We start from the raw sequence: 27713 nt of genomic DNA, 5'->3' as shown, positions 1-27713 counted from the left end.
GGCCTACACAAACAAACCGCTGGAATGCTTCAGATTTCAATCCGAACAAACGCAGGCATGCTTACAGGCCGACAGCATGCTTGACTCCCGAGCACCTTCAGGAAATGAGCTCCACAAAAAACAGCTCCCTAAAAGCACCCAAGAGATAACAGAGTCCCAATAAACACTGGCTGTTTGCTTTCAAACACAGGGAACCCACGTGTGAAGAATAATCAAAACTCACTCTCGGTCTCCAGGTGATCTTTACAACCTTTCCAATCATACAAAATCATCAGTAAGACTGACCCCATGGACTCATAAAATCACATGCACAGAGGAAAATTAAGCGTTACATACATTTGCAGGATGATGGAATAAACGCAAATGAAATAAAATCAAAGTCTATATGAAACTATTAAATTCATCTTCAGTATACACTGGCTTTCAATTATCGCAGAATGTTTCCCAGGGGTTGGTGCTGTTGAATCTCCTGTGCTCACTGTTTGATAATTCTCTCTGCCACCGAAGCATATTTCTACCCTAACCCTGACGGACAGTGTGCAAGAACACAATTAAGAAAAAAAAAGAAAAGAAAAACTGAGGGTGATTGTAGGACGTATCCGTCTATCTGTCCACAAAGGGCAGATCTTCCCACAGGACGCCATTAGCTCAGTCTCTCTTCTGTGTGCCCTTTCTTAAGTCTGGAGATGGCAGACCACCGGCCTCCTCCTTCTGCCTGATTTGTATGCAGCGGTGTGGGTGGCAGGGTCGTGTCTGGCCCACCATAACTCAAATTAAATGCAGGAGATGTCCTCCTACGTGATCCTGCATTTTCTGCGGCAGGTGCCGAATGTGGGGACCACAAAAGTGGATACGGGTCCCTGGGGAACTCCAGCACACATGGGCCTTAAAGTGTAACATGTAAATGAAATGTCAATTTGGTTTATCATTGAACTTTACAGCAATTAGAACTCAAGTTCAAAGGCCACAGGAACTTTCATACTGCAAAATAAATGCCAACACTAACTCACAGAGGAGTGTGAGACCTTAATTAAATCATGAAAAGATGACTGTGAGAGTTTGAGCGAGATCTGGCAATTTAATATAGCACTCTCAATATGTCACTAACTTACTGGAGTTTCTTATGCACTTTTACATGCTAAATTACTCTAAATCAACTGAAAAGGCCTATGGAATCAGGAATGAGGCATTTATAAAATCAAATATCTGCCAGCCGTAAGTTTGTGGTTTAAGTTCATGAGACAAAATAAACTCTGAAGATGCGTTTACAGTGACAGTCATTCAGTCACTAGATGTTGTTCAGCTGGTTGCTAGTAGTAGAGGTCTGAACAGGCTTTAAATTGAAGCTCAAACCCGGCCCGTTCCTGAGATCGTTTGACCCGACCCAAACGGTAATGTTAAAAAGTTTAAGACCGGACCCGACCCGAATCTGAAATCCGTTGCTGTAGAGATGCACTTGTATTCTTGCTGCCAAAAGCCAAGACAGCTTTGTAAGACCTACACTGCATGTAACCGCTGAGCTATTTATTGGTTAAAACGACAAGATCATATTGTACAAGGTTAAAAACATTTAAATGTGTATGTACAGACACAGCAATATTTGACTATTTGACATATCACGCTTCATTTAAAGGGATATTTCACCGCTGGAAAGATGAATGTGTATTTAAATTGGGTCATTTATGTAGTAAAAATGTGAAATTATTTTAGAAGTTGGTGCCTTCTAGACTGAAAAAAGCCAGAAAATGTATTTTTGGCTCATGTGGATAAAAGACAACAACTCCCAGAATGCACTTGCTTCGCTGCCCTACGAGGCCACTCTCAAGCCACGCCTACCAGTTACAGAGGGCAGTATCGGAAGAAATGATACAACTAGGCTACTAGTTGACTCGAAACTGAAAAGACGCCGTTTTATCGTGAGATCCCACCCCCTATGGGCGGGTTGAAAACATGCGGAACTAGCTTCCACTACTGGCTGTAGTCTCTAGCCTCTGGCCAAAAAAGCCTCCGATGACGCAAAATGACGATTTTTGCGTCATCTGAGGTTTTTTTTCCCCATACACAGAATACATAAATCTCTCATCTCAGGGGGACATGAGGGAGGGAAGCACGGTCATTCGAAAATACTACCGTTTCTACTGATACAAAGCTTAATGCTAATCGTGAAGTATCCCTTTAATATACTGTTTGCACTCATTCATTTATCATATTGTACAATGTTTTAAACATTTAAATGCACACACAATAGCTGATAGCAGCCTACTTTTGACAAAACTGATTTCTGAGTGTAGAGAAACACGGCTATTTGATTTACGTACGAGCTGTGCTCATTTCATTCATAGAGTTTTCACTCATTTGAATATCAATCATATCACGTTTTAAAACATTTAAATATACATATAAAATAGTAGAAAATGTTTATGATGCAGTATTGTATTGATAGTACTCTTGACAGAGACCGACATAGAGACGGCAGAGCGGCTATTTGATTTGAGCTGTGTTCAGTTTACACTCATTCACTACACACACACACACACACACACACACACACACACACACACACACACACACACACACACACACACACACACACACACACATTACTGCGTAGTAATGTTAGAGGTTTATGTATAATTTTGTGCTATCCCCTCACCTGCTATCCAGTAAACACGAGGAGTGATTGTGACTTAAAAATATTTTTTATTTATAAATATTATTCGGTAGAATTTGTTGCAGTGCAGTATTTGCTGCATCATTTGGCACTGTAATACATTTAAATTTTTTTGCCTTATCGCACTCATAGTTAAGGTTTGAGTGCCGTCTGCTGTGTTGTGACCAAAAAAGCGTGCAAGTGCAGGAGCACACGTGAAAATACACTTACTATATAAATGATATATAAATGTGCTCCCGCTCACATGCACTCTTTCGGCCACAACACAGCAGACGACACACAAACCTTAACTACATATATAGTTTTCCTTAGTTTACAAACCCAAATCTGACTGAACCCGAAGATATTCATGAAATGTATACCCGAACCCGACCCGAAACCCGTGAGTTCTTTGGGACCCATTGCGCAGGTCTGCTACCTCTAGATAGTAGTTGTTCTCATGTTTCTATCCAACAATGCTTAACAGGTGGTTACATCAACTCCACTGTCTGCACTCTGACCGGTAGTCGCCACATTGTATTGGTGCATATTTGCATATAGGTCTTTGACAATATAGCTTCTGTTGCTCATGTCGACTAACATTGCCAACTCTCATTAAAGACTTGTAGTAAGGACGACAACTGACTGCCATAATAATAAAAAATAATAAAACTCACTTAACTTTTGCATTCAAAACTCTAACGAGCTGAACAATTCAATGTGGACTTCATTCCTGATATGAGATAACATGTTTATTTGGCAACACAGGCAGTGTGAGTACTTTTAAGCAGCACACAGAAAGTCAGTCTCTGGGATAATCTGATCATTTTCTCTAAATGGGTGTATTCAGAACTTCAAGAGTCCACATCCCGCTGAAGCTCACACCTGCACTCCTTCATGAGAACCATGTCTGCAATCCACAACCTGCAGTTTCAAACTATCATGTGATATCCATTACATGAAGCAGAGGGAGAATTCCACTTGCAGTTACAGTACATGCGGAGACAATGCATTATCCTCTAATACTGAGAACAATGATGGCTTTAAAATGTAACGCTCAAGTGACATGGCTTTGGGCCTAATCAGCAGTCACTGATCTGAAATCTGCACTTAAAGGCCCTATCCAGGACAGGCTGATGAACACAAACGTTCCCCTGCTCTTAGGGAATAAAGAGGCTGTGAAGTTTACGACATGTCACAACTCTACTTGTATTCTTTTTGCATATTGCTGTTTACTCACCTGCGCTCACGAAGCATGTGTGACACGGGGTATCAAGTTTCATCATTGTTCTGACATGCTAAAAGAAAGTCCTCGATAACAGCCTTTAGACTCCAACTCTTTCTGTCTTGAGCAGATGTTTTCATGTGTTTTAGAGCAGGGCAGCAGAAGAGCTCTACATGAACCTCAAGGGTTTGTAATGACAGGGTAGCCTGAGGAGCCAGTGCAGGCTCGTCTCATCCGTTCTCGTGCACCAGCATGTATTTCCCAGTGCCTGCTTTCAGTTACAAATTAGACTCTCCAAAGAAAACACTCAAATACAGATGGAATATCTGATATTTTTAGGCTTAATAGCATCCCTGGAAATTGAAAATAGGCCTGTGTCACAAATGTTGTTCCAGTTACAAAGACTACAGTCAGCTCTCTGTTAAACATCAAACCTGCACATTCTTCTGATTTTTGTTGTGCTGTGACACACAATTTGTTATCCAGACGTCTGAGACTCTGGACACTTGATCAACATGTGGGACCAACTGATACAAAAACACTTGTTATTATTTTGATGCATGACTATTGAAAACATTTCATCCTCTAAGTGTAGTTAGCAGAGCGATAGCTCCGACCAAATCATTATGATTATGAAAACAGACCGTGCTGGTGAAGCTTAGCTCTGCTTTATTTTAGGCTACACAAACCTGTATACAACCTCTGTTTTCATACAATTCACAAACCTCTTATTACAGTGGAGATAAAAGGAGACATGGCACAATTACACATTTACATAAGCAGCGTTTTGCTCTAAAGGGTAAGCCGGTTCCTTCCATGTAATTTCATTCAGCAGTTTAGATGTTAAGTTAATCACACACACTGTGTTGTCAGAAACTAGCTGCTATCCAAACACCATAAATCAGACACGTGGAGACACCAATCCATTGAGTCATAAGAGAGTACACAGAGAACGGAAGAGAGTCAAGCTTTCAACAGCGTACACAAAAACTTCAAACTCACCAGTGAAGCATTTGGTCTACAAGTGAAGTCATTTTCATACATCAACCAGCCTGCCAGCAGGAGTCTCTCTTTAAATAACCAAACTAACATATCTTAAGAGAGGTGAATGAAGATAAGCCTTCCATTCACATTGCATCTAAAATTAGAAGTGAACTCTCATGTCTTTTGGTCCAACTTTATTATTATTATTCCGCTGTTAAACTGATCGTGCAGACCAAACCGTAAGGCCTAGAGACTAAAAAACCTGGCCAGATGGTAGGTCTAAATTTGGGGAGACATTGACAAAGTATGGCCCTGATTGGCCAATAGGGGGCGGTACAGCGATCAAAAACTCAGACTGTTTTGTCGTAGTCTTATATCAGTGGAATCCTTGGCTTAAGACGAACATATATCATAAACGTATATCCCTGATTTCATTTTTACCATTCACATTTTTTCACCATTTTGAATTTTCAGAAAAATCTACTTTTTCGAACTCCTCATTCTGAACAACTTTGCCTCAAGAACCAATGCTGTCAATCAAATTGTTCATTAAATATTTGCAATTAATTGAAAAATCTACTTTTCAAACTCCTCATAAATTAATATCATTGACAATTGACCCTTTAATGTTCAATGTAGTGTAACATAATGTTCAACTTATGTTGAACACACATAATGTTCAACTTATGTGTGTGAGTAACTTATTGCAGCTAGCTACTTTTTTATATATTTTTTTTAAAGAGTATTTTTACAAACTACTGTTCAGAGGCTGTGATGTGACATCCAGCAAATTAACTGCTATTAGAGAATAATCAAAAGACAAGCTGATTTAAATGTAGTTTTAACAACAGCGGTCCAATGCTAGAGCCTTAAAGTACACCAAGATAAAGCACAGAGGAACCTTTCATACAAATCAGAAGAAAAAAGCTCAGTGTACTTGAAGTTAAGGTTCTAGAGTCATTATCACTAGCCGTGTTTCCATTACAGATTTGCACAAAACTTTGGGATATTTTCTAAAAATAATAAAAAAAACTATTTCGAAATGATGGCGTTTCCATTACCTGATGGTATGCAACTAAAACGTGATTTTTTCCTCTCACGATAAGTCATTAAAAAAAATCAACGGATGTTGGTAGGTTTACCTATATTCCAGCCACCACACAAGCCATTATTTTTAATCGAATGAGTCGTACTGTAGGTGTGTTATCCAAGCATTAATGCCAAGGAAAGCCCCTTATACTTGGGAGTAGCCACGTATGAGGTTTTTCTCCCTCATATCTGGTTCAAGGTCTTGATAAATAGTGGTATTTCTTAGTTTATAATCCAGTATTCCCTAATAATACTTGTATTTTATGAGTTTAATGAAGAACTCTGTCTCGTCTTCCGTCCAAACATACCGTGTCATCTTTAAATAATGATCGCCTTTTACGTACGTAAGGTGACCTGTAAGTAAAAAAATAAATTAAAAAAACTGTTTCCATTGCAGTTTTGCTAAATATTTATTTTTCAAATTGCCTGAAAAACCACCTCACGTGAGCGTAAAAACTTTTTTGCGATATATGGGAGTTTTTGCAAAATTGACGTGTTTCCATTGGGCGTATTTTCAATTCTCAATTTTAATTTACGCAATTTGAAGAGTAATGGAAACGCAGCTACCGTGGCTGTCCCTGACCAACAGGCCAGCTCATCCTGGACTAGCACTTCTGTTCTAAACTGATCAATGAAAGGGATCTATTAGCTAGTGCATTCAAAGTGGGGATTTATTAATGTCAGTGGACAGAGTTAATGAGCCATTATTTATCTACTTCCTGTTTTTGTCAGGCCTAAATTTGCTGAACTTGCTGGTAAACGGCAGGAGCAGCTCATGTGTGAAATGTGAAGTTTAGCATACTCTCACATTTAAACACACATTTAAGAATGATCTGCCATTTCTTTCAAAACATCTGCAGAAGGCTATGTAAAAATCTGCTGATTGACTAAATCAACTTCTCTTAATTATTTGCATAAGACAGACATTTATCTGAGCTTTTTATGTTTCACAGACAGACAGACAGACAGACAGAGATAGATAGATAGATAGATAGATAGATAGATAGATAGATAGATAGATAGATAAAGTTTAATTTAATCAAGTTAAATGTATCCCTCCTGGCTGTCATAATTATATTCTTATAAGAAATGTCCAGAGTGCAGATTTCTTCTGTATGGACAAGTTTGGTAAAACTTCTAGAAAGATTGCAGGCAGCAGGCATAAACAGCTCACTTAATTACTATGAGGCCACTGTTTATGCAGCTCTAACACAGAGATAACACACATCAAGTTATTCCAGTTACAACTGATGATTACACAACAAGTTCAACACATGGACAATTAACGTGTGGTAAGGTAGAAGAGAGAGACCAGAACCTTTAAGCAGGATCAAGATTAGTTGTGATTTCATTGCCTCTAGTGTCACCAGAGAGTACTGCAAAAATGAAGACTGTTTTCTGAACACTCCCCCATCTGCCATTGGTCACACAAATACAACGTTCCGTCCTTAAAACCATTGGTTGAGTCAATGTTGCTGTGTCGGTTATGCTCAAAGCAAAGAGTTTGGCTTCTTTTTTTAATAAAAACAATATTGTGAATGCAGTCACTCTTCAACAACCTCAATTTATGCAACAAATGAATGCAACAACCTCAATTTAATTATTTGTCTGCTGTCTGTGATGTCATGTTCTTGGGATGTCATCGGTGATCGATGTCAACATGATGTCATATTCCAGGGGCTCCAGAAAGGGAATGCTGACAGAGGTCAGTCCAGGTAGGACTGACCTCCTCGGCACAAACAGATCAATGTATTATCAAAGTGTTACTCTTTTCAGAGAAACCTATGAATAGATCATCTAAAGCCATCTATCTACATTAAAGCATTAAAACAGTATTTCAATAGAATATATGACCCATCCTTCTCATGTTTCATCCCTCAGGGGGAAGCAAACACAAATCATACACACGACACACCTAGAACCGGTTCCACAGATTCCAGCTCTTGCTCAGGCGGCAAACACAGGGGTTTGTGCCATAAGAGCCGATGTGAGACAGAAAACAGAGTTAAAGTGGGTTGATGCATGTGCGTGACAGTGAATGCTATGAGGTGACGAGTCATTTATTATACAATAGTGTGGATGTGTGTGTGCGCTTTGAGTCAGCACACTTGACAAAACAATGACTCATATCAAACAGATTAACGAGACGGACAAAGTTGTCAAGAAACTCTAATTCAGGCGGAATCAGAGCGAAGGAGGCGGGAAGCAGTGAGGCGGGAAGCGGTGTGGCGGGAACCAGCGCGGAGTTTCAGGACACAAACAGCATGACTCAGGGTGGCAAGTGAGCAGAGCGTGTGCCAGGAGTGGGAAATCCCGCCAGTCAGATGTGAAAGCGCCAAAACTTCCCCTCCTGCCTCAAGGGAACCTGATCCATTGCTCCTCTCCGGTGTCCTGTGTACATGTGAAACATTAACCTATCCTTAGTCTCACTAACTACACATACACCCCCCATCCCCGCGCGTTGGAAAAAGTAGAAGGATTCCTGTCCCTGAATAAATATTGACCCCCCCCCCCCCCAAAAAAGTGCTAAATGCAAATAATAAGATGGAGCAATCAAAAAGGTGAAGAAACATATATTTTGTTGCTGATGTCCAGTCAAACCCTTCTGTCAGCCTCTCTTCACACAATAACATTAAATAAAAGAGAGGTGCATCACAGTACAGATGAACTCCACACAGCAGAAAGCTCATTTCCTCCATCGGGAATTTGGAAGCAGAGGGTATGGCAGTGTGTTAAAAAGACATCTGAAGGAAAAGACTCAATGATTTGGTGGGGACTGATAGATTATGACCGATGGAGACTAAATGTGTTACGTGATCAAGCAGAGAATCAGAGCTTAAACATCAACAGGTAATGCTGCGTTTAACTCAAGGACAGGAATGCTAGTGAGATCCCACAGTACTGAGAAACATAATGACTAACTACAAATACATTATCGCCCATGAGGCTGTTTGTCTAGAGAATGCAACAGACTACAGAAGAGGAGTCTGTAAACATCAGTTGTGACTCTCTCCATCACTGCATTTGCACACTCACACATGCTTCAACACGTCTCAAAGCAATTAAAGCACGAGACAAGCGGGGGCAAGTGAAGGGCCAGGTTCAGCTACTGACCTGAAAGAGCAGTGGATTGTGAACACTGGACTCACACATGAGCTGATGATCTGAATCATGAATCACCAGGAGCATCTGAATCAGAGAACAACTGATGCTTCACCTAGGATGACGACAACTGCTGTTGCAATAAATCAACACTGAATGATCGGTCTATAAAACTTTACATTCAAGTATTTAGATCTTTTCACATTTATATTGTCAGTACGAAAAACAGAAAGAAAGAATGAATCCACATTCTAACCCTAACCCATAGGATTCATTATTATTTGTGAGTTAAAGAGTCAAGACAAAGACTGTTCAGATCCAGGGAGAAATTAAGACTTAAAAATTAAATTTAAAATTAATGAACAAAATAAAGGGTGTGTGAATGAATAAATGAATAAATGTTTATCTTCCCCCACCCCTAATCTTGAAATCCTGAATCAAGCGGCCAATTATAATTATTATTATTTATTTTTATTTAACGCCTGTGTAATATCTGAAACCACAAAAAAAAAACCACACAAAAAAAAAAAACACTGGCGTTGGCTGCAGTGCATCTGTTGAACAGATACGCCACTCACAAAGAATGTCTCATGATATCAACGCTTCTCAACACTGATCTTCATCCAAACGCAATCATTTACAGACCTTAAAGCAGGTTTATTAGGGAAAAACGTGTGGTCATTCACCTGTCAAGTAGACAGAGATCCTTAAAGTAATTTTACAATACTGAAAGATTAGACAGTTAGAGCCCTTTAATGCCCTTTAATCTGAATTGTTATCAGATTAATCGACTAATTGAAGCAATAATCGACCAACTAATCGATCATCAAAATATCGTTAGTTCACTTCGAACAGTCACAAAAGACCGCCTACTGACCTAATGCATAAACATTAAGGGAAGCGCGCTAGCCAGACGGGATTTAAACTTTGTCGACTGAAGACTCAAGTTTGGTTTGAAGATGAAAAAGTTACCAAGCACAATGTTCTCTCACCGTTCCTGATTTCTAACACGCACTCACAGCGTTCGGTGTGGTCTGGCGGATGTCAGAGCAGAAACGAAAGCTGCTGCTTTCCGTATGTTTTCCGTCGTCTCCTTTCGTGTTCATATGTAAATTGCGCAAGCTTAATTCATCCATTAGATCGAAAGATCTGAAAAAAACCCATACATTTACCCGCCCATAGACCCTCCCCTCGAACAATTCCGGTGGCTCTATATAATTCAAATGATTGAAAGTAAATTTTACAGATATTGTTTGTAACTTTACAGAGTTTTAAATACAATTTAAAAGAAAAGAAAAGGACTGTAAAACAATATTTTCTGTAAAAGATTTTTTTTTTTAAATGCTGCTTGAGAGGTCTGGAATCATGGCTGCTGGCGGTGGGGTTCACAAATACACAGAGAAGCAATCGCTCTCCTCAGAAACACATTTAATGACTTCTCCACTATATTACCGGAGAAGCAGACTCATCTTGAGCTCGTTCCATGCCGGGTGAGTCCACTTATTGCACATTATCACTGCATTCATCAAACGCTAGTGTCATTAGCCCTGTTCTCCAGACTGGAGTTTGAATCACTTTAATTTAGCATGAGAGAAGGTGATTGTAATAGCTTGGGCTTTTAGGAGTCCTACTCACTGAGGCTTAAACACCTCTCAGACAGACTGACAGGATGCCGGAGCTGATGACTTCAGATTGAGAAAATTGTATTAAAATGACTCTTTTAAAGTTCAGAGGAAACAATAAATGGGGTTTGTTGGCAACCCGGGTGCGAAACGAGAAGTTTGGAAGAGTCTTAATCAGGAACCAGTGCAATCCATATGATGAGGCATCTCATCTCATGTCCAGCAAACAGGTTGACATAGTAAACCTTCATTGCAGCAGAACAAATGATTCTTTAGCAGGCTGAACATAGGAACAAAATAAATCTGTTTCATTTTTTCATCCTTCCTTTTCTCACCCCATAACCAAACTCCTTCTGTGTCATGTGGGAATGTTTGCCTCTACGCTTCCAAATCCAGCACAGCTGTCAGACAAGACCTCAGAGATCTCCCCAGTCTCTGACATCAAGAGCCTTTGGTTTTTCAGCGTTACTTGCCTAAAGTTCTGCTGTGAGCAGAAATTATGTGTTGAGTCGTCTAAAACAACTCTGTGCCACTTGATAAGGAAACAGGAGTTTGACCTCTGCGGCACAGCTGCTGGTAATGTGAGCTCTGTGTGTCTGAGGTATAAGGGTCAGTCGGCGTCTGTGTAAAAGATAAGCCTCTTCTGGGGCTGCCTACAGATGACTGGCCCTGAGCGCTCTAGGCTCTTAGGAATGAGTGATGGGCATGAATGTGTCCTCTAGGAGGGAAACTACTGCAACTTTGACCTGAATGCCACTAACCTTTCAACGCACCATGTATGGCACAATTTTAAAATTGAGCAAGAAAGTCCCTTCATCCTTCTGATGACATCATAGTAACAAGCAGACAAATGTGCACCTCTGTACAGACAGAGTATAATCATCGTCATAGCAACCACTGGGTGGGACTGTCCCTGTCCTTTCTGTTTATTTGTTTGTTTGTCTGTTTGAGTGTGTGTGTGTGTGTGTGTGTGTGTGTGTGTACTTGGTTAGCTGTACTTGTGAGGGCCAAATGTCCTCATTAATATAGTTAAATGACAACCAACTTGTGATTGCATTTTTGTGTGTTGGGTTGCAAAGTGAATCAGATTGGAAAGTTTGTTCAGTTGCTGCATTTACATGGATCCTAATAAACTCTCTGTGGTATAATTTCTAACAGGAGTGGGGCTCTTAGCATCTCATTGATTTTCTTTCTTATACACATCTTATATCATGTAGCTTTGATATTTTGTTGTAGTTATTTTGTTTGTTATTTCTTTGTTTCTTTATTTTCCCTAGACTTATGTTTGTTATGAGTGGTTATTGTTATATTTGTTAAAAAAAAAAAAAAAGGAAAAAGAAATTCATTCATTGACCGCTGGTGTCTGATCCCTTGTTTATGTTGCGGCTTGAAACGAGCTGACCGTAACATAAAATTGGGATTTATATGATACTGAAATCGGATTGGTTTTGTTTGAATTGATGAAAATCACTGCATGTAAAAAACCTGCTCAGTCTGAGCAGTCTGAGTTTGTCCAGGTCGTTTCTTCAACAGTCAGAGCGTATTTTTATATAGCAGTGCTCTGGTGACTCCTGGACGGGCTCAGGAAGGAATGAAACCATTTAATGTTTGAGTGTGTAGCAGTAGAGCCTGAGATATGCACTGAGACCTTTGACCACTGGGATTGTGTTCAACAACAACATCCAACAGTGAAACTGAGAACGTGTCTGGGAGAAAAAGAGAGAGACAAACAGATGTTTTTTTGTGACTCATGTCGGTAGGTGCTGGTAATCAGGTGTAAATGTGGCTGTTGATTCAGGTAAGAAATCAGTCAGATCAGCATCTTTTGACTTTATGAAGGCTATAACTACAGCAGCTATCAGCAGTGTTTGTGTGTTGAACATGTGATGCTGTACTCCTTCAGTAGATTCCCTGCCATCCTCTTTTACGATTTTCAGTGTTGAGATAAATGGTGAACACCATATGAGTGAGAATAGTGAAAGCAAACGCAAGGTAATGTGACTTTCTGCCTTAAAAAGTTTTTCTATGAATGTCATGAAATGCCTTTAAACTACAAACATCGATATCTGACTGGCCTCGATCGTTTCCTCCATATGTACCCATGTTTCAGTGTTTCAGACTCATTGATTTGCTCTCCAACAAATGCACTCGAGCACAATAATCATAAACAGTAATGAAGAGCTTATCAAACTCATAAAAACTGACATTTGCAAAATGTCAAGATTTAATCCATACTTTTGTGTGTAGTGCTCACTTCATACACCATTACCCAGCATTCAACACATGGATGACAAACGTCAATCTGAGTAAAAGAGCATTAAAAGTATAAAGAGCATTTCTCTGTCTGGTTATCAATGCACATATGATCGGAAGCGCCAGTCAAGTGTCTATCATGAAGAAACACAGTGATCATTAGTAGGTAACAGTAGGTACTTACTTCTCCTTGAGGAAGTCCATGACCTGTCTGAAGTCGGCACAGCAGTACTCTCTCTTCATGTCCATCAGGACGCTGTCAGATGCTGATTGGACAGGCACATGGAGGAAGGCATAGACTCGTGGGTGGTTAAGGATTTTGGCCATTTCCTGTTGGACGGAAAAAGGAAGGTGAGCTACAACACAAATATAATGTGATAGAAAAAGAGAAAGAAAGCTTTGATTTCCACCAGTGTTTATAGACCCCTGTAACATGACAACACCATCAGCAAAGCTGAACTACCTATGAAACAACACATACACAACATATGTGGCACTAATTTGTTTGTGTTCAGATGAGATGTCTGTAGTGTGTCTCTCACATCAGAGGTTTAGAGTAACACAATCTAACCGGATCACTACAGCTTCTCAGGGTTAACAGGCAGCTAATGTTTCACTGCAGAGCTGCAATAGAAGCTGATGAACATGTTTGCAGTGATAAACACGAGATCATCTGTGAGTGTTCAGAGAAACGTCCACAATGCTGAAGCTCCATCAAACACAATTTAGAAGAAAACAACAAAAAAACATCTATGCAAAGTCCTTGTATTTTTGTCCCTGTGATGTGAGAACATCAAGTCTTCCTTTCATAAACCATTCCAGGCACATTACCCTTAAGAGACAGAGAAGCAGTGAGATATTGGTTACAGTGATGTCTCTCTGTTGTCCTAGAGAACAGAGAGATCAGGGTAAGACAGCTTCTAAGATGATCAGCGGCTGTGAAGCAAAGCTAAACTCTCCAAGCACTGAGACAATGCAAGAGAGCTGTTCTATTGATCTTTCTATTCATCAAAAGAATCCTGAAAAATAAAATGTATCATGGTTTCCACAAAAATATGAAGCAGCACAGCTGTTTTCGACATTGATCAGAGTCCCCACACCTTGGCTAATTTTAAATTCAAGGACGTTTCAAGGACTTTTCAGGTCCAATACCCTCAAATTCTGGAGTCTGAGCGTTTTTTTGGGCCCTGGGGGTGTTCTGACATGCTCTGACATTTGTGCTTTTTTCAGTTGCTTATAAACATATTAATGGCAAAGGTGTAAATTCACTCTATATAGCACAAACAGGACTACAATAATATGTGAGCCACATGTATGTACATGTTTTCATTTTTGAGAGAATAATGTTTATGCGTGGTTATCGAAAAAACTAAAAATTTAAATTTTTGAAATAAGGCCACAAAACACATACTAAATATGTGGCAATAAGACTTTTGACTTATGGATGTCGTCGCCTATAGTTTTTTCTTCAAAATTATGTGAAAATAGTCTTGCTTTATCGTTCACATAAAACCATACATTGATTTAAATTGATGTAAAACAGGTTTTGCTTGGAAAGCCAATATGCGAGGGGGCGTGAACGAGGAGTGGTTTACACCTTAGAATACACCAACATTTTATTATTAAACCTCTTGAATGTGATCAGCAGGAAGATGGATGCTCGCCACCCATTAAATAAAGCCAAGCTGCTTGAATTGTTTCGCCAGGAGAGGCATAAAGTCGCCCAACAGCCATGCGCCCAACTGATAAGGAGCATACCAAGACGCATGAAAGCTGCAATTGTAAATCAGGGTTAATCCACCAAATATTGATTTCTGAACTCTTACTAAGTTAAAACATTAGTATTGTGTTGTTTAAAAATGAACATAAACTTGTTTTCTTTGCATTATTCGAGGTCTGAAAACACGGCATATTTTTTTCGTTGTTTTGATCAGTTGTCATTTTCTGCAAATAAATGGTTTAGATGCAATATTTTTATTTGAAACTGGATGCAATGTAGTCAGTAGTTTGTAGAAGAAAAAAAGAAAGAAAAAAATATTAATTTCACTCAAACATATAAATAATATATGTATAATATACACACGGAGAAGATAGAAACCATTGATTATGGCTTATCATCTCAGTTAAACTTCATTGTGGTGGTGAACCCCCCAGCTGATGAGTCTCATCTGGTTCTCTTGTGCATCTCTGCATGGGCTTCTACATTACAGAATCAGAATTAAAAGAATTAATTAGTTTAAAGAATAGTGACTGATTAGCAGTGAAGATAATTTGGGCCCACTTGCTCTGGGACATGTGAAGAACCTCAGAGTGAACAACACGTGTTACATGATCGACACAGACATGAAGCTCGACACAAAACGCTGCATGACGGAGCCAGTCAAACTGAACGTCATCAGACACCTACAAATTATTTATCGAGGATAGGACAGCAGACTCAGTAAAGAAAAAAATAAATAAATGTAAAAAACAAAGGGGAGGAAAGGGAAGGTGGTCTTTAACCTGACTTAAAGAGTACAAGTATATGGTTCCTCCTGTCAGCTATGGTCACTGAATGAGCGATGCCCATCGTTTTCGTTCATTCACAACGAAGAAGTACAAAGTCACTTTTCAGACCCTTTACCTTTTCTGCTCCTCTCTGGTGGAATGATCTGCAAACCTCCACCGAACTGTTGAGACCATAACATCTTTAAAGAAACAACTGAAGACACACCTCTTCTGCAAGCACTTAAACCAGACCACAAGGCAGAACAAAATTATTTCCTATTTCCTCTCTGCTTTTCTCCTCTTCTCTTCATTCTGAACTCTTCTGAACTCTATTGGAGTTAGACAACACACTATCGATCGCAACTTACAATAAATATAATACAATCAGAATCATTCTCTCCTTTTAGTGATTCCCTAGTTATTAAATTTTTTTGTTATTGACGTTTAATCAGGCTACTTGTCCGGCCGGGCAAGTAAAATTCTCTTTTACTTGTCCCTTCAAAAAATCCACTTGTCCCGGACAAGCAGACAAGCGTTAATGTCGAGCCTGTCAGGTCCTGTTGTTAGCACCGTATATATTTTAAAATTATGCTAGATGAAGTTAAAATATGGAGACACAAATATTAAGCAAAAAAATGGAAACTCATATATTGAGGTGGGGATGAAAAATTTACTACCAAGTCAAATTGCGTTTGTTACCTTTTACTACCTTTCAAGGGCCTTAATTTTGGTAGATTCTTTTTACTACCTTTTACTACCGCGCGAACACCCTGTTCACGCCTGCGCACATATATACTCAAAAGCGCTTAACCATGGATTAAACACGATGCACATGTACACGCCATCTGCATTTTCGTGGGTTTCCGTTTTTGAGGTTTGCGCAGAGATAACCTTTTTTTTTTTTTTATTATTCAAGGCTTGCACCTTGAACATATTTCAGGGTTTGCGTTCTCGAGCCACCAGGCACTATTTTGTGTGGATGAGCGGGCTAGATCGCGTTGAAGGTTTTCTGTTAGAACGGTGTCGTGTTAGCAGCTCCTAAGTTAATAACTAATGATCTTTGCAACGAAAGTGAATCAATCAATCAAAACTAACTTTAGCTGGACAATAACTTTATTCTAGAGCTGCTGTAAAGCCAAAACAATCTCTGTTACTGTAATTTCCTATTATCACAGTAAAGCTGCTTTGAAACAATCTATATCGTTAAAAGCGCTATTTAAATGAAGGTGACTTGACTTCTCTAGCTCATTTTCTTATCAAGTTGTCTAATAAACCTGGAATTGTATATTACAAATATTGTTGGCTCTTTGAGAAGTTGCTTGTCGAAAGTTTGTTCCTCTTTCGTAAACTGTGTTGGATAAAAGCATCTGTTAAATGCATAAATGCAAATAGAGTACTAGTTGTCTGATCACCTGCAGCAGATGTGCTTCAGGTAACAGTTTCCTCCTCCCAGAGGGTTAATGATAATGATGCGACCATTGAATGTGACACATATTCAAAGGCTTCATTAGTGTTGTTCTGGTTATTTCTGAACAGAGTGGTCATCATCTCTCATTGGTCAACACATGATATTGTTGAGCTCCCACAACAGTCCCTATAATTCATCCTCTCAACCATGGAAGATAGTATTATGGAGACACACAGGCAAGCATACAGCTTTAATTTCAGAGCAGACGAACAGATCACTCTGGAGTATCAGATCTGATCAGATGTGAAACACAAGCGTTAATTAACAAACATAATTATTCTTCATTTTTGTATGTCCTGCACCTTGTAGCCCAAAGCATCATTTAATATGCATGCTATTTACTCAAGGAAGACATGTATTTATGCAGTCATGCTAATATGTGCTTAGAGCTCATTATAGGCGGACAATAAGCCAAACACACGTCTCGCTTGCCGGGGGGGGGATAGTTGCTCTGGCAGATGGCACACGAGATCAGTGACAGCCGAGAATGATTTAAATGCCTGTGAGACGCGTCTATGACAGCACAGAGACCGGCTGATGATGCAGTGGTCACACGCTCCACTAACACATCACAGCAGCCCTGTGTTTAAACACTGAGTGCGGCTCTACTCCTCAACCTCAATCACAGGAGACAGTCTGATCCAATCATTCCAGCTCTGTATTGCCTAAGGATGGCAAGACTACCGACAATGCTTACATGCTCAGTTAAAAATAAATAAAGAGTAGTAAGCAGTACAGCATTGAGAATGGAGCAATTGAACACATCAAACTAACCAAGCATGCTGTTTTCTTATAACATGTTTGCTGAACACACAGGTTCGCTTTATTTTCAGACACCATATATATGTGGCCAGCGTTTATATGCTTCCCCCCCTCTAAGATCACTCTGTCATGAGCACACACAAGCTAAAGCATCAAATAGTGGCAAACCAACCAGGTAGTGCAACCCCTAATATCTCCACGAAAATATTACATTAATCATCTATCTACATAATTAAATGCATATACTTCTTTACATTTAATGAGGTCTAATCCTAGGAGATTGACAGCCTATGAAAACATACTGCACATTTCAAAACAGTCTAAAACCAATTAATTCTGAACTTTGCAACTCACACAGAGGATATCAGGATATATTACTGATCCTCAACAAATGACTCCGTCTTCCAACCAGATGGAACTGGATACATTTTCTGAATGTTCTGATCCAATCTGACTTCTGACCTGTAATGCTTTCTGGATCATAATCATACACTGTTCGCTCGTTGGCCAGAGGAGAACTGGCCCCCGACTGAGCCTGGTTTCTCCCAAGGTTTTTTTCTCCATTCTGTCATGATATTTCCTAAGGGTAGCATGTGCAGAGTGAACAGCAACAGTCCTAGTACTGAACCTTGTGGTATGCCATACTGAACTTTTGATCGATAAGACATCACTTAATTTACTGCTACAAACTGATAACGGTCAGATAATGCCAACATAATTTTCGACTCTATTTAAAATAATGTTGTGGTCGATAGTATCATCAAATGCATCACTAAGATCAAGTAACACTAAGAGAGAGATACAACCACCATTGGATGATAGGAGCAAATCATTTGTGACTCTAATGAGAGTTGTCTCAGTATATGGTACGGTCTAAAACCTGACTGAAAATCTTCGCAGATTCCATTTATTTCTAAAAAAGAACATAGTTGTGAGGATACTGCATTTTCTGGTACCTTTGATAGAAAAGGTAGATTTGAGATCGGCCTGTAATTGACTAATTCTGTAGGATCAAGTTGCGTTTTTTAACAAGCGGTTTAATCATAGCCAGCTTAAAAATTTTTGGTACGTATGAATTAATGTATGTGTTGGGTAAGAGGGCAAAGATATGGAGGCAGTAGTTCCAAAATGGATTTATAAATAAACCGGTACCAATGTTTACATCTGCGTGTTGATAATGACGACCAATCAACTCTGTGGTACAGATCACAATGATGAGAATTGTATTTACAATTTAGTAAATTAAGTAATTAAGTAATGATACAACGTATCCAAAGAGCTTAAAAATTTGGTAGTTGCTGATTTATACAAAATATCCCCATAATCAATGACTGGCATAAAAGTGGCCGAGACTAGTCTTCTTTTTGCCTCAAATGAAAAACAAGATTTATTTCTATAATAAAATCCCAGCTTTATTTTTAATTTAGTCCTTATTGATTAAGAGGGGATTTCAAAGATAAGGAATCACCAAATATAAAAATGATAAAAAGTAAAGGCCCCAGAAAAGACCCCTGAGGAACACCCCTCATAATCTTTAAAGGTGCGGATGAATGACCTTCCATCCGCAAACACTGTGTCCTGTCCAATAAATAGCTTTCAAACTAAGAAATTGTATCATTTGACAATCTAGTTAGTCTCAGTCTAGTTTTCAGTATACTGAAATCAACAAGTGTCGAAAGCCTTAGACAATCAATAAAAAGTGAAACACAATAATGGCCTCTATCAAGCGCCTCAATGATATAATTTAGAACCCTGGAAGCAGCTGTAGTTGTGCTGTGCTTTTTTCCTAAAGCCTGGCTGATTATGTCATAAGATGTCGTGTTAATTCAAATACGAAATCAACTGCTCACCACTAATAAGAGATTCAAAAACCTTAGACAGAATACAAAGTTTAGAAATCAGCCTAGAGTTATTCATGAGAAGGATCTCCTCCTTTTTACAATGAATTATTATTATTAGTAGTAGTAGTAGTTGTCTTATTGCACTTTTTAAATTAAATTTAAAATAAAATACAAATATTATATATGTATACATCAGTAATGGGACACCAAAATCATGTATTCATGTAATGTGCCAATTAATCTGTGGCTCTGATCAGATCAGAACACCCCTGTCAGTGAGGTGTTGCCGCGACATCACATCATTCTCATTCAGTGGTTTAGTATGAGCACAAGGGACACGAGGAGCCGTTATCATGCTCTGATCAAAAAAAAAAAAAAAAGCAGAAGCACACAACACAACACGCGAGCCAATCGGCCCCATGGTTCACATACATACTGTATGTGGTAGATAAGACACTCTGAAACAGAGTAAATGAGACACATTAAAACAGAACTTTCTTCAATGATGCAGCATGATACTACGTTTTCTAATGCACAATATTATGCTTTAGGATGATATTGCTGTGATGTGAGGAACATAATGGAGTGTTTTAACTGTCATTAATTCTAAGCTCGAACGCTATTCAGAGCCTGTGTGGCTCTTTTCTTTGGATGGTGTACATCTGCTGTACAGCAAAAGAGTGAAAACACAGTGATGAAAGGATTCTGAGCAGAATAAGGAGACAAGGGCTCAAAAACATGCATGAGAACAGCGGTTTGGTGCTAAAATACTTCTAACTAAAGACAAAAACTAAAGACTAAAAAAAATTAAAAAAAATAACAATCAGAGAATTTATGAATAAAAAAAAAAAATATAAAAAAAAATCTTCATATAAGTCACACAACTATTCCAAGTCTTCTGAAGTTACATGATGTTTTTGCATGAGGAAAAAACTGAAATTAGATTGCTATTCACAGAGTCTCTGTCGTATAGCTCTCAAATCCCATTCACATTTGTAAATGAAATACGCATGTAGCGACATGCAGCGACATAGAAGATAAATAGCAAATTTCAGTCTGTTCTTCACAAAAAGCAGAAGTCCTCGTCATATTCAAGACATAAGGACCATATATACACACCATATATACAAAGGCCAGATACTGCGCTCATGTACTTGTATTCATTAAAATGTTAAGATACCAACAACCTAATACTTGTGACTAAGAAACACAGACAACAGAGCAAACAGACAGTAGAATGGATATTTCAGAGAAGGATGTCCATACATTTATGAAGTAAATGTATGGAATTGATTGTATGTTAAACAAAATTAAATATGTACGCATTTATGGCTACTGGGCACGAGATGAAAAGCGAAACACGTGGAGTTGATTAAATGCGCAGCGGCACAGGCCAAGCTTGTCGAGCACATCCCTTTTTCACAAAAATTCATGTAGATCTCTGTTGTAGTTCGGTTGGATATGCCAATAGCAAAGAATGTTAAATGAGGCACATATTACTAGCATTAACTGGATGTAAAAAGTGAGCAAGAGAGCACACATCTGTTGTATGCTCTTGATTGCTGATTATTCATCCGGCACTACGATTTAGTTTTAATCCAATTACGGATATGTATGTAAAATCTTGAACTGTTACGTGATTTGTGTGTATAACGAATGGTTCCCTAAATTATTACAGGAAGTTTACAGGACAAGGAGTTTACTGTGCACAAACATCTGAAAGCCACGTCCCAGACAGCGCTTGATACTGCATTGAATTCTCTTTCACGTATTCTTATGCATGAACTGACAAATCTACACTAACGCCAACGCAAGAACGCCAATCTTTAAGAGTATCCTAGTAAACATAGTTAGTTGTGCCTAAAGCGAACGTAAAGAGTTGAGAAATAAAACGCATGTGTAACAGTATATTTGATCTGTGCATTCAGTCTTAAAGGGACAGCAGCTTAATAAACCTGCTGCTGTGCATGTAATGTTAATCAAACAACAAAGGACAAAGAAATCACTCACTGCTCTTGACTGAATGACTTTTGTAACTTGAATAAAATTCATCTAATTTTAATTTAGACATTTTACATTTGATTACTTTATTCCAATTCTGTACCAAAAATAAAAGTATCGGTACCGGCCTCGTTCTGGAAAAAGTGGCATCCCAACTAAACACTAAGCTTTTAATTTGTCTTGACCACAAATGATTGGTCAGGAAATTAGCAAAATGTAAGAAAATGCACTACTTAAAAAGCCATTGCTGTCTCAGAAAAACATCAAAGACAGAATATGGGAAGTTTCTGGCAGAATATGGGAAGTTGAGAGTAGAAAAAGAAGTTGCATGGTGATGCCCCAGAGCAGTGTCTTCAAAAATCTGCTGATAAATATAATCATCAATGCATCTCTACCACAGTTAAGAATGGAGGAAGAGGTGCCATTGTGCGACAACCAAGAAGTGGCTTGAGAGCAAGTCAGGCTCATGTTTTGGCCTGGTCAGAGACCAGATTTGAACCCTATAGTGAATATTTGGTCTCACATTAAACTCAAACAAAACTGGGAGACATTTTTCAACTACTCATGAACTGTTTAAAGCCATTAACATTGAGTGGAACAAAACTGACTCTTCTTCCTGTAAAAAGTTTAGGGTTAGGGTTATAACCCTAGGGCTATAAGTTAATTTATCTATAATAGTTGTGCAATTATTGCAAATTTCCTGGGCAGTGATTTGTGATTACAATGGTAAAGACCATTAAAAAAAAAACACACTAAATGATTGAGAGAGACCCAGAGACCCCCTGACATGATTGTAAAGCACTTTGGGTGAACAGTAGAACTGTACATGGGAAATGCGCTATATAAAAACCTTATCTATTCATTCATAAATATTTTGCCCTTTTTGGCTTGGCCCATTTTTTATTTTGTTTTGACCAAGAGTGGGCATTTTATCAAGCTTCTTTGTCCTTATTGGAGCATGAAAGGCTGTGGTTAATGTAAGAGTCTCCAATAGTCTAATTTTATGTTCCACAGAAGATACTTCCTATAAAGAAGTGAATTCATAACAGGTACATTGATGTTTGTAGTAAAACTTTGCTGCAGACACAAATATGTGGATGATATAGAAGTGCAGATATGAGCTCTTCCCCAAATGCTTCTTCACAAAATATTTCATGCATCATTTTAAATGCGTCTCGCTGCAGCTCAAAATACACAGACGGCTGTTATCATGAGACCAGTGTAGCTCTTCGTCCTTCAACATTCAGGTTAGGATCTTTGCCCTGCTGGAAGGCCTAATGAGAAAAAGATGACCGTAAAGTTTTTTTTATATATTTTTTTTTTTTTTTTTTTTTTTTTACCTCAGTCCGTATCACTGTCTTACACATGCACACTTCTCATCAGATTAAAAGAAAGCTGTTGAACAGATAACTCCCTTACTAAAACCTGCTCTCACTTTGAATTGCACAGGATGATCAATCCATTAAAATGTCATTCATTCAGCGAGAAAAGGATGTCCTGGAGGGGCTACAGGACTCTATTGAGCAACACGCAGCACTAAGCAGTTGATGAACGACGGCTGCCGGACCGTTCATGCTTCCCATTTACAAGGGTAAAAGCTTTTCTACAGTATAAACGACAGGCTTCATCTGTCTCAACGGCGCATATGAATTTCTGCACACGGCATGGAGGAGAGCCAAAGGACGGTCAATGGGTGAAGAACAACTCTATTAGTTCATTTGTAAGTTATCTTTATCACATCATTTTTTGTTTTGGTTTTTTTTCTTCACATTGCTTCACTTCATACTGATATTACAGCCATTCCATTCATGTCTTCTCTATGTTTACTATGATGATTCTCCACATTTAATATACTAAATAATATTAAATGTGGAAAATTGTCTTAGTAAAGCATGAGTAGAGAGGACTGTAATATCATTATGAGGACTCTAATACCAGCCTGTCATTTATAGTGCAGTGATGACAACTCTAACACAAATGGAAATCTGGGAATGTGACAATCAAATCGTGACCAAAGGAAAACTCTCGTATATGTGTATATTTGTCTACAAAACCTATTTCAAGAATTTAAGCAGAAGCTTTTAAATCAAGAGATGTTTACGGTCAAGTGTTTTATTTAGAATATTTAAAATTAATATTGTAGCATGGTTAGTTGTTGTGGGGAGGAGGAGTCGGGAACCCCCAAACGTTTCACAGACTTTAAAATATAAATAAACACAAATGAAAGTAAAAGGTGGCAGCCCCTCATGGTCGACTGCCGCACACACAAACAAAACATAACGTAAAAAGTCCAGGCCTGGTCCTCTCTCGTCCTACACTGTCTTCGGTCCACCTTTTATTCTTCCGCTCTTCTGTGAGAGATACGAGTGAAGCGCACAGGTGGCGCTCATCATCAGTCACGCCACCGGCCTTCGCCCTGTTCTTTCACGGCTCTCGGACCCGACCTGCTTGCCACAAATATGTTTCCAAATGATTTGATAGTTAATAGTGTAATACTGCAATCCTTATTACTATCACATATCAGTGATCACATCGCTGTCAGTCAGTATTATGACATTTACTGTAAGAATGTTCATAACTGACACAGAATGATCTGTTAAAAATCTAGTTTAAATACTCAACTTCTAAGACATCTAATCTTCAGTTATTCATATTGGTTTCAGAAAAAAAAGTTTCAACGTATTGACTCTTAACCTCTTGAGGCGCACTGTCCTGACTTCGGACTTGACGTCACTTTGTTTACCATGGTAAACATTTATGATAATAAATAAATATTAAGAATGTTAACAAATTATACATCTTTTGAAAGTTCTTAGGGTTTAGTGTCAATCTACGGTGTCTGTTTTATGATATGGACAACAGTAAAACAACATGCAAAATCAAAACCTTTTCATAACCTTTTTTATGAAATAGCGATCGCGAGATGAATCAAATCCCTCGCACTTGGGTAAAATGTCCAAGAGAAAGCATCCATTAAAAAAAACAAAAAAACATCTAACAGCACTTTTTGTCCACAAAAGCGGTTAATCTGTGAAATATTGATATATTGTCCATTGTTTACGCCAGATTTCGCCTGAACGATTTGCTCTCCATCATCGTTCTTTAAGAAATTATGCTGCGTCAACACTTTGAAACAATCTGTTTTGTAAAAAAGTGCTATATAAATAAAGGTGACTTGACATGACATGACATACCATGATTAGGCCAATGTTAACTTTTTTCTTTCTTTTTTTATACATTTTTATCTATAGCATTTATTATGAAAATACACATTTAGAATCTATAGCTACAACATGCCACAGTTGTAATATTAATCTTTAGTGAAAAATGTTATTCCCTTAACAGTGATCTATTATAAATTCTACAAAGAGTTAGTCAAAATTTACCACAATATACCACAATAGAACATGATTAATACTAGTAAATGTGGTCATGAGTAGTTAAAAAAGCTTTCTAATTTATGTTGGAGCAGGATTATCTTTTCCACTCTTTTCATCAGTCTTTTTAGTTTATGTGGCTGTTTTAGATCATATTTGACTTTCTCCACAGTTTTTTTTAAGTGCTACATTCTCAATAGAATTCAAATGGGTTGCACATTTCATCATCAGCGTCGAGATAGGAACGGCTCGTGCAAACCTTATCACACTTTTGGAGCGCGCTGGTGAATGTGTCTGCACGCCACTCATGCAAAATTATAAATATTATGTTCTAGTAAAATGCACCTCATTCACAATGAACAGTAAAGGAGTAACAATAGAAAGGAAGATCTAATTCCAGCAATAAATGGCTCAAAACATGTGACTGTTTTCATACCGAGTTGTGAAAGCTGACAAGTGTAGGACAACTGAAAGACGAGACCCTGCTATATTAGAGAGAATTCTAAAAGGTGCAAGTGAGAGTGAAACCTAATTATGACAGCAAGATTATGCAATCTGTGGTGATTAAAGCTCTGTCTCCTGAGAGGCGTCTCTGTTCACACCTGTAGAAGTCGGAGCAGGAGTGACCGTGGATAAACGAAAGAAACTATGTGAAGTGAAGAGAGCACAAATGGCTTCATAATAGTGTTGCTTTCGTCAACGAAAATTATGACGAAATATTGTCGTCAACGAACCGTTATCACCTGACGAAAACGAGACGAGACGTAAATGCTGGTCATGTGACGATGACTAAAATACATGTATAATGCAATATCGTTGACGAATAAAAACGAGACTAAATGTGGTTTACAAAATAAAAACTATGCTAAAATGTCTCTTCATTTTCGTTGACCAAAACGAGACGAGACGAGACGAAATGTTATAACGTCACGACGACGAATGAGAGAGTTGTGCATGAACCCATAGCTTTGTCGGGTTTAAATTCTGGTTTGCGACCTGGTCACCCGATTATCAGCGAATTTAACAATATTACTCAGTTATTCTATTAAAATGTCTCATTGATATATTTGACACATTCATAATCATTACTTTTGCCGGTTCTTTGTGACAGCTGTATGTTATTGGCAGCGTCTCTGGTTACATGAACGCGTCACCGCATCAGCACCAGAACATGGAGATTTTATTTTAGAGAATAATCGCACAACCTATTCGATGTTCTATAATTAAATAAACTAGGGATGCACCGATCCACATTTTTTCACTTCCGATCCGATCCCGATACCTGAATTTGGATATCGGCCGATACCGATACTATTCCGATACCAGAGCTGTGTTTGCTTTAATATTATTATTATCATTATTGTTTATTTTATATGATGCTGAAATAAACTCCTCTCAACAGGCAAGTATGATATGTAGGCCTACATATTTATGCATGTATGGTAAGTATAAGGTCAGAAAAGGAAGTCAGAAAAACAGTAAATCCTGTTAACAGGAAAAATCCCATTCTGAAAACAAATATGCAACTGTAGGTCATGTCAATATTTATTACATTCCCAAAATGTCAAATACTTGAGTCTTGAAATATAAGAAAAGTGCAAGTGTAAACATCTTACACACACACACACTATCTAAAGGGTGATCCTCGCTCCGATGCTGTAACTCTCTCGATGAATGCTCGATCAACATCAGCCATGTGCAAACAGACAAGCGGATTTCGCCTCAGACGCGCGTCAATTTCGCTTCAAACTTTTGCTTTTTACCAGCGTCAATTTCGCTCTGGGCGCGCGAATGGATTCAAAATATTCAAGCGTCCAACTAGACGCGGCAGACGCGAATTTGACGCGCTATTCGCGTTTGGTGTGAACGCACAGTAACGTGGTGCTTTTTTAAATGTTTGATTGCATTCGTTGTGTTGTACGACGCGTGGGAGCTTCAACGAGCTCTGAATTACGGCTTTGCAAACATTGCATTTTGCTGTCTTGCTCTGCGGTGTTTCCAGTGTGAAGAATTTCCACACAGCGGCCGCAAACTGCGGAATGGATTTCCTGAGCGGTGGCGTGTCTCATAACTCTGTGTCTCATTGAGCCGCGCCTCCGTTCAGGAAATCCATTCCGCAGTTTGCAGCCAGCTAGCAGACTAGCCGGCGGGAATCACTTTTGGAGTCATTTCAGCAGACAACGTTAAAGCGCAGACATGACTCAAGGATATCGGATATCTCCGCAGGTTGGATCGGGAAAATCCGATACGTGAATTACGTTGGTATCGGTCCCGATACCGATACTGGATCGGATCGGCCCCATCCCTAAAATAAACGAATCGAATATCCAAAAATCGTGACTCATCCCTGCATGGAATCTCTTGTTTCTTTTCCCAAATCTTCACTCACGTCTCACCCATTTTCTAAAGGGATTATAAACGTTTCTTCATTGGCTCGCTTTTAATTAGGCCTATTATATTCGTATTATTTACTGTGGTAAAGTAGAAAAACGCTGTAGGACAGATAGCCTACATTTGTACTTGCATGTCAAATTCTTTTTAACACAGTTTGTGCTTGTTATATTAGACAGGGCGTGTCAAGTTTAGTTGTAAAACGCGTTTCACACGCGCGGGTGATTTTTAGTTTCACTTTCTCTGGCAGCGCAATCTCAAACATAGCCTAAATATCTCGCCCTTGTGGAGGATAAAATTCGCTCTTCAGACCAATTCACATCAAGTAGAAAACACGAAGATATCATGAAGAGATCGATGGTTTCTTTCCTGCTCGTGTCCCACATCCCTCTCAGAGCGCAGAGTATAGGCTATATCACGCGTCTTTGTGTGGAAATATAAAACTAGTTTTTATTTTTTAT

General features: G+C 38.7%; 2 protein-coding genes and 1 long non-coding RNA gene across 3 annotated transcripts in view; 2 read left to right on the top strand and 1 right to left on the bottom strand.

The window, feature by feature from the left end:
• The window catches only part of cdkal1 (CDK5 regulatory subunit associated protein 1-like 1), a 344073-nt gene that overhangs the window by 77452 nt on the left and 238908 nt on the right, over window positions 1-27713 (bottom strand). Inside the window, exon 10 of the mRNA XM_082150344.1 lies at window positions 13110-13255. Coding sequence (XP_082006470.1) covers window positions 13110-13255 — 146 coding nt within the window. The remainder of the gene's footprint in view (window positions 1-13109; window positions 13256-27713) is intronic.
• Window positions 1-27713, top strand: part of LOC309484188 (uncharacterized protein) — a 157480-nt gene that overhangs the window by 74185 nt on the left and 55582 nt on the right. The window lies entirely within an intron of this gene.
• Window positions 5787-8451, top strand: LOC309483944. The gene is made up of 2 exons (XR_014200679.1): window positions 5787-7996; window positions 8086-8451. It is a non-coding gene; the product is annotated as an uncharacterized lncRNA (long non-coding RNA).

The sequence above is a fragment of the Leuciscus leuciscus genome (genome assembly GCF_965113295.1).
Source record: "Leuciscus leuciscus genome assembly, chromosome: 20".
Taxonomy (NCBI): domain Eukaryota; kingdom Metazoa; phylum Chordata; class Actinopteri; order Cypriniformes; family Leuciscidae; genus Leuciscus; species Leuciscus leuciscus.
Note: the sequence above shows the minus strand (reverse complement) of the source record. Positions and strands in the feature narration are given on the sequence as shown.